At 40.1% G+C, this 15,091-nt stretch overlaps 1 protein-coding gene across 9 annotated transcripts in view; it reads right to left on the bottom strand.

Annotated features, from left to right (window-relative positions):
- The window catches only part of STN1 (STN1 subunit of CST complex), a 62,929-nt gene that overhangs the window by 41,050 nt on the left and 6,788 nt on the right, over window positions 1-15,091 (bottom strand). For 4 of the 9 annotated variants that reach the window (XR_002177288.3, XR_012326912.1, XM_073793996.1 and 1 more), the window contains exons 3-7: window positions 13,425-13,520; window positions 8,575-8,643; window positions 3,806-3,964; window positions 2,956-3,079; window positions 1,657-1,831 (exon numbers count right to left, since the gene is read on the bottom strand). Coding sequence is in view for 7 of the 9 variants with exons in the window: in XM_073793996.1 (XP_073650097.1) it covers window positions 1,657-1,831; window positions 2,956-3,079; window positions 3,806-3,964; window positions 8,575-8,643; window positions 13,425-13,520 (623 nt within the window). In the remaining 2 variants the exon portion in view is untranslated. The remainder of the gene's footprint in view (window positions 1-1,656; window positions 1,832-2,955; window positions 3,080-3,805; window positions 3,965-8,574; window positions 8,644-13,424; window positions 13,521-15,091) is intronic. The other 5 variants (XM_019939930.3, XM_033841423.2, XM_019939931.3 and 2 more) reach the window with 5 other exon arrangements.

The raw sequence follows: 15,091 nt of genomic DNA, 5'->3' as shown, positions 1-15,091 counted from the left end.
GAGAGACCCCTTAAGGAAATTATGATACACATAATAAAAGATTATTATAGAGTGGCAAATATGTAAGTATGGCTAGGAAAGGACCTATAAGACATGCTGTCCAATGAAAACCTAGGTAGATAGAGTGTTTAGTATGATACCATTTGTGTAAAAAAGGGGATACAACTACTTCTAGTTTATATATGCAGATTATCTCCAGAAGGATACTCATGAGATGGTGCTCGTCTCTGTAGAAAGGGGATGAGGAAGGAGGATGGGAAGGAAACTTAAAAACTAGACAGTTTCCTGGACTATTCGAATTTTTATTTTTTTATCTATTTTTGTTTTCTCGTTTTGTTTTTTGGCTGTGCCGCACAGCTTGCAGGATCTTAGTTGCCCGAAAGCAGTGAAAGCACCGAGTCCTAACCACTTGACTACCAGGGAACTCCCAGACTATTTGAATTTTTAAAAGTTTTCATTCCTTCAATCAACAAATAATTGTGGAGAGCATACTTTACGCCAACCATGTTCTAGGCCCTGTTCTAGAGAGCAAAGAATGAGACAGACAAAGGCTCTGCTCTTAGAGAACTTAAATTCTGGTGGGGTAATAGGCACACAAAACAAATAAATACCAGTGCTATCACGAAATGTGGAAACAGAGTGATAACACAGTGAGGAAGCTGGTGGCTATCAGAGCAGAAGGTCAGGGAGGGCAAGAAGGTGACATTCAAGCAGAGATCATTCCCAGTGGAATAAATGAAATAAATAAATACAAGTCGTGTTACAGCAACAAAAAAACTAAGGAATTGCAATGAAAAGGAAAGCCTAAAACCAAAGTCTCAGATAATTCTTAATTCCAAGCAAATACGTAAACACCAAACACCTTGAGTTCACCTCTAACACTATGGGTATTAAAAAATGAGGACAGGGCTTCCCTGGTGGCGCAGTGGTTGAGAGTCCGCCTGCCGATGCAGGGGACACGGGTTCGTGCCCTGGTCCGGGAAGATCCCACATGCCGCGGAGCGGCTGGGCTCGTGAGCCATGGCCGCTGGGCCTGTGTGTCCGGAGCCTGTGCTCCGCAACGGGAGAGGCCACAACAGTGACAGGTCCGCATACCATAAAAAAAAAAAAAAAAAGAGGACAGCTCTTTCTAGGATGAATAAAAAATTACTTGAGTATTCCCTGCAATTTTTACTTATAAACCAGACTGAATACAACTTGATCTTTATTCAAACTCCTAAGACACGATAGATCAACCTTATTCTGGAGAAGACAGAACAAGTCATTAAAAACCTTGGTTCGAGTTCAAGAATCATCTTGCTGATCAAAAAATAATCTTGGAAGGATAATTTTAGCTCTTCTCATCTATTTCCCCCTCAGTTGGTTCCTGCTGACATTAAATACCCATCTCAGTGAGTACTAAGTGCTATGAACCTTATTTTTTTTTTCTACCTGAAGATTAAGCCTTATGAGATTAAGGAGGGGAAAAGGGCATGCATGTGCATTCTCCTTTCAAATTCTCAGTGGTCAGTGACTTTTCCAGAATAGAATCAACATAACCTCTATACTCCGGGTACACCCTGTGAGTCTCAATGCCACAGGCATGTCCACCCACACCCTCGACCTGCAGCTGTGGGGCAGAGGCCTCGAATTCTCACATGGTCATGCCGCACTTACTCGCCCGGAGCAGTCGCTGTGAATCACAGGCTGGTTGGCAAGGGACAGCAGGGACTCCACCGTTTCCAACTCCTGCTGGTAAAAGGTTTGCACTCTGTTCTCCACAAGGAATTCTTTGACTTTTTCACTCAGCAGATACGTGAGACTGTCAAGGTCCAGGGTGCCTGGATTGCTGCTGGGAGAAAGTTTTAACAAGCCCTGCAGAAAACTGTTACTTTTGTTCCTTTTGGACGCATGTAAAACTGAAACAGCTAGCAAGTGCAATACTATACTGATGCATGTTTTTGACATAAGGAGCAGTTCACCCAGTGAACACTGTGTGGTTGTTTAAAAGGATGAGGCAGAACTACAGGAACTGATATTCGTGATAGATTTAGAAAAAAGTCAAGCTGCAGAATAGCATGTGAGGGACGGTGCCATTTTTGTAAGGAAGCAAAGGACAACCCACAAAGTACGTGGGTGGATATTCATGCTTGTGTATGCAACCGAAGAAAAACGCCTAACAGGATACACACATCAACCTCTGCACAGTGGTAACCTCTGGGGAATGGTACTGCGGGAGACAGGAAAATGGAGAACTTCCACGTTTTACTTTATACAGGTCTACAGTTTGGGGTTTTTTTAATATAATTTTTTGGAATATGTAATCTATAAATATTGAATATGTTTAAAAAAGGGAAGGGTACATGGTGAAGAGCCTCCTTTCTATCCTCCTTCCAGTCCCCCTCCCACCGGCCCCCCCACCCCCCAGCAGCCACTATGATCATTTCTGTCTCCTCTGAGTTATTTGAGGTGTATAGTAACAAATATACATATATTCTTCCTCCTCCTGTTTATTTTTCCGTCCCTGAAAGAGAATAAAGTCATCCCTGGTTGAGAGCGGCTGGTATTGTTTCTTTGGTTATGATGTGCCTTTTGGCGCAGTTTTCTTCACGTTTCTTGCCTTGGGGTTCACTGAGCTTCTTGGATCTGTGAGTTTACAGTCCTCATCAAACTTGGAAAATTTTCATCCATGATTTCTTCCAATATTCTCTCTCTGCTCCCCCCTCCACTCCTTCGGAGACTCCAATTACACATATATCTTCCTTACCAAACCTTAGAACACCTGCACTATTAACACCTTCACTTTACAGGTGAGGACACTGAGGCATCCAGAGCGGGGACACACTTGCCTGGAGCCCCACAGTGAGTGAGTGGACAGTTCAGGATTTGGACCCAGGCCCACCCCAGAATCTGGGATCCCACTGGTTGGCCTCATTGCTGTGGTCACATCGTCGGCAGTCATAGTCCAGAACTTACCTCAGTGCCTCTTCTTTCTCTAGGGCTGGGCTGCGGAAGGGCTGGTCATAAACTTTCCTGTAGATGGTGGGCAGCTCAAGCATCCTTGCGATCTGAATGTTGCACACTGGATCATCCACTTTATCTAACAAGCCACAGGGGAAAGCAGGCCACAGAAATTACACGGAGATTAGTGCTTCCCCATGTCCAGAATGCTGCCAGGACAACAGTGAACGAAGCACTTGGTGGGTCTCCTTCCTCAAGGATGCCCAGGATCACAGTCTAAATGCACTGAATGGTTCCCAGTCATCCTGCGAGAGGGGATGCGATACCCTAAGTGACACAGGCATGGCCAGAGGAGACCAGGGCTAGGGAAAGCGCATGAGCGTATTCACTGATCTGGTACAATGGTGGACAACTGGGCTGTCCTTGAGATTTCCAAGGACAAACCAGCCAGAGCGGTGCAAAGGGCACCACTCAGATGACAGAGAACTGTCACACTTCTGATTAGTTGTTATTTTTCAAAGTTAATGGACTCAACGGTGTTCAAGAAATTTCCATCATTTTGAAGACTATGAACACTCTTCCCTAAATGGATTCACACTCAGAGACTCTACTATGGGGTCCAAATGTTGAATACAATTTGTCAGCCATATGCAATGAATCACTTGTTTTCTTTCCCAATTTATTTATAGTGACCTCTTCAAAATAAAATTAAGAAATGCTACTTTTCTAAAGAAAGCATGTTGTTCCTTCATTAGAGTTAAATCTTTTTATTTGAACTTTTTAGAAGTTTGACTTTTCGCTGAATGAGTTTACTGGACACACACACAGAATAACAACCAATTTGGCAGAGATATCTTGTGCTTACAATAAGCAGTAGCGTAAATTTCTCGCTCTCCTCTGTACATGTGGATGTGACCTCTGATCCGGATAATGTCCCCAATTTCTACCTTTGTCCTCTGCGCAATGGTCTCTTGCAGCTTCTTAAGCTGTGAGGTTAAGCTCAGCTCTCTTGCACTCGGAGCAGCTGTAGTTGTTGGGGCCAGAAGGAAGGAGAGAAATGCGTAACAAAATCACTTCACCACATTTGGGAGAGAGTCTGTGGTAAGACCGACATGAGACATTTATTTGTTCTACTTCTGATTGGTTGCTCTACTGTAGGAAATCTGCATAATCTTTCGAAATCCTCTACTGGATAAAAGGCATAAGGCTTGACAACCCAGTGGGTGAGTTCCGTTGTCTTCCTTCCTACCCCTGCATCGCCTGTGCGAAGGGCTCTACACCTGCCTGAGCTGAATTCTGTGTGAGTTCAGCCGGGTTTGGTGGGAATAGCTCTAAACAACCCTTTAAAGTGTCCTTGCTGGGAGATAGAGGCCTGGCCTGAGGGGAAAGGTGCCCAAGAGTCTCCATTTGTCGTTGTTTACGGGGAAGGCAAATTGGCCAGAGTTTGATTTTCCACCAAGGTGCTCAACACCCTAATCTCTCTCACTTTTCTTTGTTGAGTAACTAGGCTAACCTTCTCTTTCTCTCTCTCTCTGTTCTAAGGACTTTATAACCTATCAGTGCATCTAATCCTCACAACCACTCTTATTATTAGTCCCATTTTTCAGATGAGGAAACTGAGTCACACAGAGGTCAAGCAACTTGCCCACAGTAAAATAACTAGTTAGCAACAAAGCTGGAGTTCAAACCCTGGCGGTCTCTGACTCCAGAGCCTTCCTGCTTATTCTTTATTCTCTGCTGCCTGACCCGTGAGTATAATTACATCTTCCATGGTTATAGCTCATGTGTGTAAACAATTTTGTGTTGTTTTTCTGTCTAGCATCACTTCAAATACACACATGTATCCACAGAATCTATACAACTCAGCATTTTAAATAACAAAATAGCATTCTGTCGTGTTCATATGCCACAGTTTGTTCAGCTAATCTCGTTAAATATTTCTTCCTTCTTTCATAATTTTTTATTTTGGTTTTTATCACTACCACTGTATGGGGCTGAGAGGTCAGCTTGGGTAAAGGGAGTCAGACAGACCTGGCTTGAATGTCAGGTCACTTCTTATTAGCTTTGTGACCTTGGGCAGACTGCTTAATCTTGCTGTACCTGTTTCCTCAGTTATGATGCGGATTTAACAGTGCCCTTCACATATGGAGCTGTTGTGTATGATCTTACTTAACCCTTACATCATGAGCTTAGCGCAATGTCAGATCTATAGGAAACATTCAATAAATGTCAGCTACTTGTGAAAATGAACAATTAAGCCCTCAAGACAAAAATTTTGTTTTCTTTGGGGTCTTTCATTGGGGATTACTGGATAGAAAAGTACAAACAGGTTTAGAGTTCCTTACATATTATCAGAATGTTTGCCAAAAAACCCCAATCAAACCATTCTCTTTTTACAAGGTGTCACCAGCAATGTGTGTGGGCTTGCAGCTCCTATACTGGCTTCAGTCATTTGGATTTTTAACACCTTAAAAAATACATAATGATTCTATAATGTTTTATTTTTGCTTTTAAATTGCCAGAGAGACCATGTGTTTTTATATAAGATGATCTGCTCTCTGCATTTCTTTGTGTATAAGCCCTTCATCTCTTTTGAACACTTTATGTTCATTTCTGAAAAAAATGCAGGGAAGCTTTATCAGTTATGCTTATTACATCCACTCTCCCCATTCCACTGCTTTCTTTTTTATGTTTATTTGATTTAATTTTAATACATAAAAGTTTGAAAAAAATGTTTTAGTTTATCCCTCTTGTCACTGATGATAGCTTTCATTGCTTTAACAGCTTAACATATAAGAGCTTAACATAGATACCCCCATACTTATTGTGATAAATACACAACTCTATCTTCTTTGGGTTATTTTATGTAAGCTGTAAGACAGTGATCACAGTTACCTCTTTTTTAATATTGTTATCTACTTGATCCAACAACATTTGTTAAATGCTTACTTATTTCCTGCTGTTGTATTATTTCTGCTTTGTCATATACTAGGGTTCCTATAATGGAATGAATAATGGTCTATTGATCAAATTTTGTGCTTCTTAATCTAACACAACTTAGATAACCATGGCTCTGTAATGTGCAAAGGCATTATTACTTTTAACATACTGACTATAGTAAGGGAAACAGCAACCTAAGGAGCTCGGAGAACTTTGCATAGACCAGTAACCAAGAGCTTGGAATCTAGACACAATCAGCATTAATGTTACTCAACTTACTGGGTTTCTTCAGAAAATACCCAAGTATTACTTTTTAAAAAGTTATTCTGTCTGGGTTCCTATCCCTAAGTCCTCTTCCATTTAGGCTGAACTTTAAAAGTATTTATAAATTTCACTGCCATGATTCAGACATTATAGGTGATAATAAATGCTTCATACAGCACTGCTGAAATGATCAGACTGAGGGCTGGTCTGAGAAAAAGAGGCTCAGCTTTCATTTAAAGGGTGAACCAAACTGCCAAAAGAAGGGCTCAAGCTGTGTAATTTAATGAGTAGAATGAGATAGTTGGAGCCTGACAGAATTTCGTTTTAAGTAGCCTATTCCACGCTGGAAGATAAATCCTCTTTAAAATTCTAATATTAAGCTCCAAGCTTTCTTAACTTTTCTCATAAGCTAAGTCCAAATGGTACAATCAGTGTGACATTTATAGGAGTTAATATTATATTTTTATACTGTAACTGACTAGAACATGATTTTGACTCAGACTAAATTTCGTTTAAAAAAATTAGTCTTCAATGGACACTTTCCAGTGGAAAGCTTTAAAACCGAGGGCGATTAAATTAAAAGGAGAGAATGGGCTAGTTGGGAACAATTTTAAAATATCACTTCATATATAACATGATGAGAATCACTTTCAGGCTTTCTCCTTGCACCCTTACCCTCACTTTTTATTCTCAAAGCAATTTCTGATTAAGGCTACCAACTGTGACTGTTCATCTATTCATCTACTTACAGATATTTTAAAAAATCTCACTTTCAGTATTAATAGACATTTTATCTAAAAAATTACTGAATCATATAATATTTCTGCTGCCATTTATTTTTTAAAAAAAGAGTTGATTTTGAAAATTAAAACAATGTCGAAAACAACAGTCAAACTACAACCCATGGACCAAATCTACCCACAATCTGTTTTTGTAAATAAAGTTTTATTAGAACACAACCATGCTTGTTTGTTTATGTACTGTCTATAGTTGCTTTGGTGTTAACAATGGCAGTGTTGAACAGTTGAGATGCAGACCATATGGCCCACAAACCAGAAGACAATTATTGTCTGGCCCTGTACAGAAAATGTCCGCTGACCCTTGGTTTAAAACAAGTATGCATATTGAAACTACACCTTCTGATTGAAGATCGTGACAATACCACAACCATAAATCTGCAAATAATCTTAATACCCTGGACATATATGAAAGTTCAAATATCTGATTGTCATATAGGTTTATTTCTTACCTGTGAGATATCTGCACAAAAACCTGTTGTCTGCCTTAAGTTTTTTCTAATCTGCAAAGCTTAGTGGTACTAAGTAGTACTAAGTAGTACCACTGATATAGATGTTCCCAAATTAGGAAATAGGAATACCAAAGTTATATGAAAGTGATGGCCAAATTCTAAATATAAATACATCAGTGATGGCCAAATTCTAAATATAAATACATCAGAAAATTAAGCAAAGGAGCATCTCACTGGTCAGTACAGTCAAAGTAGGAAGTTGAGATTCTGACAGGTAATGTCAAAAAGAAAAAGAAACTACTCCAAGTGTTACACATTCTTACCACGCGTATAACAGGAGGACATAGATAGTAGATGTTAGATATCAGAGCAGGTAATATTTACTGAATAACCCCAGTGTATATGGCATCATAATGCATATGCTATAAAACAGAGAAAAACAAGGCCCCAGTTTCCATAGCTTCTCTAGAACCAAAAATGATCACCACTATTGCACAATATATACTTTGATATATATTATGAACTTATGCAACTCAAAAAACTACCTAAGGACTATTAAAACAGACTCAAGAAATTCCAAATGCTGTTTCAGTTATAGTCAATGAGTTCAATATACTATTTTAAAGTTCTTTTTTAGTTTATATTATTTAATATTATTTAACGGCTAACTTCAAGGGAATCCTACCTTACCTTCTCATCAGTCTTAGAACTCCTGGCATATTTGTTTGAACAAGCTAGAGATTTCAGAAAATTTAGATCATGGGAGCATAGATGTTAGTGGCAACCATGTCAGGGCAAAAGCTTTCAAAAAAGCTTTGGTCAAGTGATATGCCCAGAGCAAGGGGATTCTCACCTGATCAGCAATTAGGCTAAACTATCTTGACTTGTGGAATAATGTCATGGTAAAAATGAAACACTGAAACTTCTAGTAACCTATTCACATTCCTGTAGGCTTAGGAGGAAGTGAGCACCAAAGAAAAGAGAGCCAGAAAAGCAACTGGCTCCCCACTAGTATCAGTTTGCAGAGCAGCCAAAACTCTGGGTGTAGTGCTTCAAGTTGATCAATGTAATTCACCAATGAATAAATGTGAAAATTAGTACTCCAGCTACTCTGCTGAGCTACCCTAAGTAAAATCTACTGGTTAGCTGTAAAGGTAAAGAAGCGTGGCAAATAAAATTACCTGATGAGGATCTGGTATTATTCAATTTCTTCCAGCACATGCAGTTTATAACTCCAGTGCTATCATCCACTGCAAGAGAAGCGCAAAAGTGTAGAACAGAGATATGGGCGTTACAGGTGAATTAGCACATTGCCATTGCATTCAGCCGAACTGTAAGACGACATTTTCAATAGCCTGGTTGGGCAAATCCCTGAGCAAACTTTTCTTCCACCCTTAGAAATAATCTCTCACCACAGTCCAGTGGGAATTGCTTGTCTGCAATGTCAGTGTAATACATGAGCCCAGCAGAATGTAGTCAGCACTTCTCTTACCCTATCTCAAGGGTATTAACCTCTCCTAAAAATGGTGTCCTCAGGAAGTTAAGTACAAAGATCTCAATATCTGCTAACATGTAAAATCAGCCTTGCACTGCAACCTGCAACCAGAGACCATTGCCTGATCTGTGGTTAGAGGCACTCAGAGCACAGCCATCTGTCACCATGCGCTCTCTCGATAGCTTGCTGACTTACCAAGACAAAGCATCCCAAGTCTTCTGGCCTGGGCTTCTCTTTGAAAGAGCTTCTACCCTGTCCTTACCACTGCAGGGGATGTAAGGAAAGCTAAGCGTATCACAGAAGGGCAAAGTTTTATTTTCATAATAAAAAATAATTATACCTTGTTCACACAAGCAGTATTGGTCTGGCTTATTTTAGCCACAGTGCAAAAAAAAAAAAAAAAAAGAATTTCCATTGTACTTGGATTTATAACTGCAGAAAAATTTGCAGAAGTTTCAAGGATGATAGGATCAAGGATGAGAGGTGTTTCTCTTGGCCTAATTTCTGACAATCTCAGAACAGAGGTTGATCAACATGGGTTCGGTGGGCTTAATGATTTTTAAAAAATCATCAGCTAGACTGTTGTAAAAACACATGTAATATAGAAGAAACATATGGCAAAATTTCTTTATTGCTTGTTTAAATCTGTGTTTAAAGCAGAAGCTGAGAAGAATACTTCTTATACTAAAATAAATTCTAGATAGATTTTATTTTATTAAATACAATATAGGTAAACTTAAGAAGATGAGAAAAAAATATGGGTGAATACTTTCAATCCTGGGCTTACAGTTGGTGGGGGGAGACTTCTTTAAACAGACCTGAAAATCACAACTCATTCTAGAAGTCTGATATATTTGACCAACTAAAAACTAACTCTGTATAGCAATTTTCCAAATAATGGAGTTAATATCTTAATATATAAAGAACTCATACAAATTAATAAGGAAAAGACCAAAACTATAAGAGAAAAAGTGGCAAAGAAAAAGAATACGCCATTCATGGAAGGTACAAAAATGACCAGCAGACATTTGTCAGTACGCTAAATCACTAGTTACCAGAAAAAAGAAGCAAATTTAAATAACTTCTCAACTACTAGAAGACAAATATTAAAAATACTGATACCCTCATATGCTGTTAGCAGGAGTGTAAATTCATACCAAATTTCTAAAGACTAAGTTTGGAAATGTCTATCAAATTTTGAAATGTTTATATCCTTTGACTTAGTATTTACTTCCAGTAATTTATCCTGAAGAGAAAAATGGAACAAATGCACAGATATATATATTTTGTATAAGGCTGTTCATTATAATATTGTTTATAGTTCTGGAAGTTGGAAATAACCTAAATGTTTATAAATATATAAGTGGTTAAATAAATTACAATGGCATGGCACATGAGAATACAAAGTTATAATGAAGATCCATGGTCATTGCTATTAATCTCATTGCAAAACAGAAATTATATATATATAGTCATATATATCATATATAAGCTAATTTATGTAAAACATTAAATAGTGTGTTTTGACAGAAATGACCTTAAGACATTAAAATGCTAATAGCAGTTTCTTTTGGAGTATGTAGAAGGAACCCCATATTCAATGTATACATTGACTGTAAGCCTAATTCCAGAAACATTAAAAACAGAAAGAAATAAGGCATATCTATATTTCTTCATATTAGGAACATGTTAGAAAAACTAGGAAGGATGTTCACCTAAACACTGATATTGTTTTTATCTGATTTACAGCATTTCACATGAGCTTTATGTACTTCATTAAAATTTTCTCTAGCTTTAAATTTTATTTTATAGTGAGTATCATTTTAAGAAGCAAAAAAAAAAATCAATAAGGACATTTTGAGTTAAAAAATAATGTATGACACTTCTAGGCACACTACTTCTCTGGCCAGTTTAAAATTTTGCCTTATAATTCTAAGTCAAAAAATATTGGCACATGAGTATTTGTTCTAGAAAATGTGAGGTCATTCTGGTCTTGACTGTAGTCTCCCAGGATTCTAGGTCTGAGCTTGAGTTGCTGCCAGGTGCTCTGTGTGCTCAGGGCACTGCCACCAAACTCTCTGACTTCCTGGTTGGTAACCTCTCCCAGCAGACACCGCCCTGGCATCCTGAGGCCTGGCTACTGGAAGGCCCTGGAAAGGGAGTGTTCTTGCCATGCTGGGCAGTGTCCTCCCTAGCTGGGCAGCATGGCCTGGGCTGCCGGCCTTTTGTTTCAGCCATGGGACGAATCAGGGTGAGCAGGAAGCAACCCCAGCATATAGGCCTGCAGTGAGTCAGGAGGAAGAGGACCTGGGACAGCAGGAGTAGCCACCTGGCAGGTGGTCCGAGAGCCAAGCTGGGCCTGAGAACAGCAGGGTATGTGCAGCTCTCTCTTGAACAGGCCTCACAGGAATTAAAGTCCCAAGTGTTTATACTCTCAATTACTTCAGCCTTCAGACGCTTTTCATTTCCCCACAAACCACAGATGTGCCATGCTCTCACGACATCCAGTCTAAGAGAAATGTTTATTGGGGAAGAGTCAGCCATATTGCCTTCATCTCTTTATGAAGGGAAAAGGGGTTAAATGAAACCCCTTTAGGTCAGAGGCATTATATCTGGCTTGTTTCTGCAGGCCAGATTATATCTGGCCTGGTTCTGCAGCCAGGACTGATGTCCTCAAATAGCCTCATTCTGATCTAAAAATCAGAAAATTAAAAACCAGATGCAGCTGATTTTGGGGGGGGGGGAGGAGGGGCATGGGACAGAGAAAAATCTTTTTTTAAAAAAAACTTTTTAATAGACTTTATTTTTAGAGCAGTTTTAGGTTCACAGCAGAAGTGGGCAGAAGATACCGAGGTTTCCCATTATCCCCTGCCCCCTCACACGTATAGCTTCCGCATTACCAACATCCCCACCCAAGTGGTACATTGGTTTCAATTGATGAATCTACATTGACATATCATTATCAGTCAAAGTCCATAGTTTACACTAGGGTTCACACTTGGTGTTGTATATCCTGTGGGTTTGGTCAAACGTATAATGACACACATCCACCATTACAGAACCATACAGAATAGTTTCACTGCCCTAAACTTCCTCTGTGCTCCACCTATTCATCCCTCCCTGCCCCCAGCCCCTGAGTAACACTGATAGAAAAATCTCTTTTTCTTTTAGAATTTGAGTTCTATGGAGACTACACAGCACACTGGAGTTAGTAAAGAGATTGGACCCATCAGTGGAACCTTGAGCAAGTAACTGAACCTTAGTTTTCTTATCTATAAAATGGAAATAATAATCTGTCTTTTCCATTTCAAAAGACTGGGAGGAGAATAACATGAAATTATGCATGCATAAGTGCTCTGTAAACTGACAGATACTATCATTTCATCACTGGTACTTGGAGAGGAAGTACAGATAACGTACTTGCCAGCAGCTGGGTATGCTGTAGGAACTTAGTTAATGTTTGTTGAACTGCCTGGAGAAAAAGAGAACCAGTATCTATGGTAAAATAAAGCAGAGAAGAGATCCAGTATGGGGATGCATGACAAGGTGATCTATTTCAGAGTTTTAAAAAAATACAAGCTGGGAAAAAGCAGAGGGCATGAGAAATCTCATCTCTCACATGTTATTTTATAAGCACAAGACAATCATCCCCAGGAAAATGAATATATGTTGAAGAAATTGTATCTGTAAATTATCAGTCATGCACAGACTGCCAATGAAATGTTCTTGGTCACCTAGTTCAACTGCCTTCTGTTTTTCCCCAAGTAGAAAAAGAATACAAATCCAAGTGAATACAACAAAAAGTGACAATGTCAATTATAGCAAAGGTTGGAATTCAAAGTTAAGCTTCCCACAAAATATCCAGCTTGGCCTCTTAACTACAGAGAATCTTAGGCAATATATTAAAATGATTACATTAAACTCAATGCAAAAAAAAAGTCAAGACCCATGACACTAAAATCATATCCTAATAGTTCACTGGTGTCCAAACTACAGAAACCCTTTATTTAGTTTCTGTCATCAAAAGGGAAGGGAAATTTTCCGATAATGGATATTTATCCCTTTGGGTACCAAAAAGCTTTTTTTTTTTTTAACTGTTCTGGATATAAATCTTATAAATTATTTTTCATATCTCCTTGTCTTCTTAAAGAGTCTACTTTATGTTAATCTGGCCTTTTTATTTTAAAGGTATCAATATAAACATATATCACCATCCTTTGCTATTTATAGCTATGCCCTAGGTATCAGGTATCTGTCCCTGATCAACCAGTGACCCTAGACTGTAGTTTAATTCTTCTGCCTCCTAGCTCCCCAGCAGCTGTCACCTGACAATATTCATCAGTATCATTCCCACCCGTTGCCTCATTTTACACTTAGTCCATGTTGGTGGCTGCAAATGGTTCCCAATAGAGGACAAGTGCATGGGGGTTATGAGAGGCCCCAGCTGCTCTGAAAGGCTGGGGTTGCTTCAAATACAATGTCCAGTTAAGTGGGGTCCTTCCACATAAACTCAATGTCAGACACAATTGTTCTTACCTCCACAAATGTAGAAAGCATCTCTTTCTCTCACTCCAATTACAGTTCCCAAGATATCTACCTGTTTTATTGGATGCCCATTGTAAAAAAATACACCTGAAATTAAAGGGAAAAAAAGGCAAAGTCCATATAACGTATGATGACATTTTCTGCTTCAGTAAATGTTAACTGTGTCAAAAATCAGTGGCATGCTGCTTGCTAAAATTTCAGACTTAAGAATCAGCTCTTGACAAATGCCAAACCCCAAGAAATTCAGATGTCTTTTCCTCAAGGGTTATAAGTAGAAAGTGTGGCTTTAAAGAAGCTTGTACTAGCACAGAAAAGAGAAAACCAATATTGTCCAACTAGATGTGGTCAATCTTCTTTCCACTTGTGAGAATGAAATGCACCTGCCTGTAGAACTCTCATAAGGGCCTAAAAACAGCGGCAGTATTATGAGACACAACACAGTACTGTATTTTGAGGGACTGGAAAAGGAAAGAGAGGAAACCACGAGAAAAGGCTTCTCTGGCTTTTCTAGGAAACCAGTCATCATTTCTACGAATTAGCAGTAGCACTTTTTTTTTTTTAAGAAAAAGAGAAGATGATTAGGTTACAAAACACTACCCTTTGGGGCCAGTAGATTACGACTCAAAAACTTCTCTTTTTAAAATTCTATTTTCAAAGCCTAGGCAACAGATGCCAGCAGGCAGGTTCCCGCCAGAGGAGAAGCGTGAGAGGAAGAACCCTACCCACCGACTCCCGGAGGCCTTTTTTGGACTCCGTGACGGAGATGGAACAGAGGGACTCCTGGCAGCGGTGAGCCCTCAATTCCCATCCGAGACCCCAGCGCTGTCCCGGCTCCCGTGGGGCCCCCAACATCCTTACCTGAACTGCCTCTTTGGGCTTAAGCTACTTGCGTTGTGTTCCTGTCACCTGCAGCTAAAGAGTCTGGACTAAAATCCTCTCCAGCCATTTTTTTTCTCCCTACGATGACCGAATTCTTTACTTTCAGAAAGAGGCTATAAACTTTTAAATGGCGACTTCCTTTTCAAATAAATACATGAATTGCAAACAAAGACTCAGTCATGGGCTTCCCTGGTGACGCAGTGGTTGGGAGTCCGCCTGCCGATGCAGGGGACACGGGTTCGTGCCCTGGTCCAGGAAGATCCCACGTGCCGCGGAGTGGCTGGGCCCGTGAGCCATGGCCACTGAGCCTGCGCCTCCGGAGCCTGTGCTCCGCAACGGGAGGGGCCACAACAGTGAGAGGCCCGCGTACCACAAAAAAAAAAAAAAAAAGAATCAGTCATCACTTCAGGTATTTGGCCACCCTCACCCTCTCTGGTCCTCGCCAAGTATAGTCAGAGTCTGTCTTCTCCACATCCATGGGGGGAGGGGACCCCGCAGCCTGAACCCTGAAGCCCTTCAGAACCCCCAGAATGGCCTCCACTGATGGTTCTCTTGTTTCCCATGTGGGTAAAGGGGCTGGGGACCAATCGCCCGAGTCCCCAGGGGATGGACAAGGAGCTTCTGAGCCTCAGTTAGCCAGAGATTCCAGGGGAGTGAGACGTGGTTTGAAGATGTCAAATTCACCCAGGCCCTCCCCCTAGCAGAGGCAAACTTCTAAAGATGACTTAGTGGACTGGAGACCGTGCAGAGGGCAACCTTGGGGGCCAAGAGCTGAAACG

This window comes from Tursiops truncatus, chromosome 16 (genome assembly GCF_011762595.2).
Source record: "Tursiops truncatus isolate mTurTru1 chromosome 16, mTurTru1.mat.Y, whole genome shotgun sequence".
In the NCBI taxonomy this organism is placed as follows: domain Eukaryota; kingdom Metazoa; phylum Chordata; class Mammalia; order Artiodactyla; family Delphinidae; genus Tursiops; species Tursiops truncatus.
The sequence above is the reverse complement of the archived record's forward strand: the minus strand, read 5'-3'. Positions and strand labels throughout refer to the sequence as shown.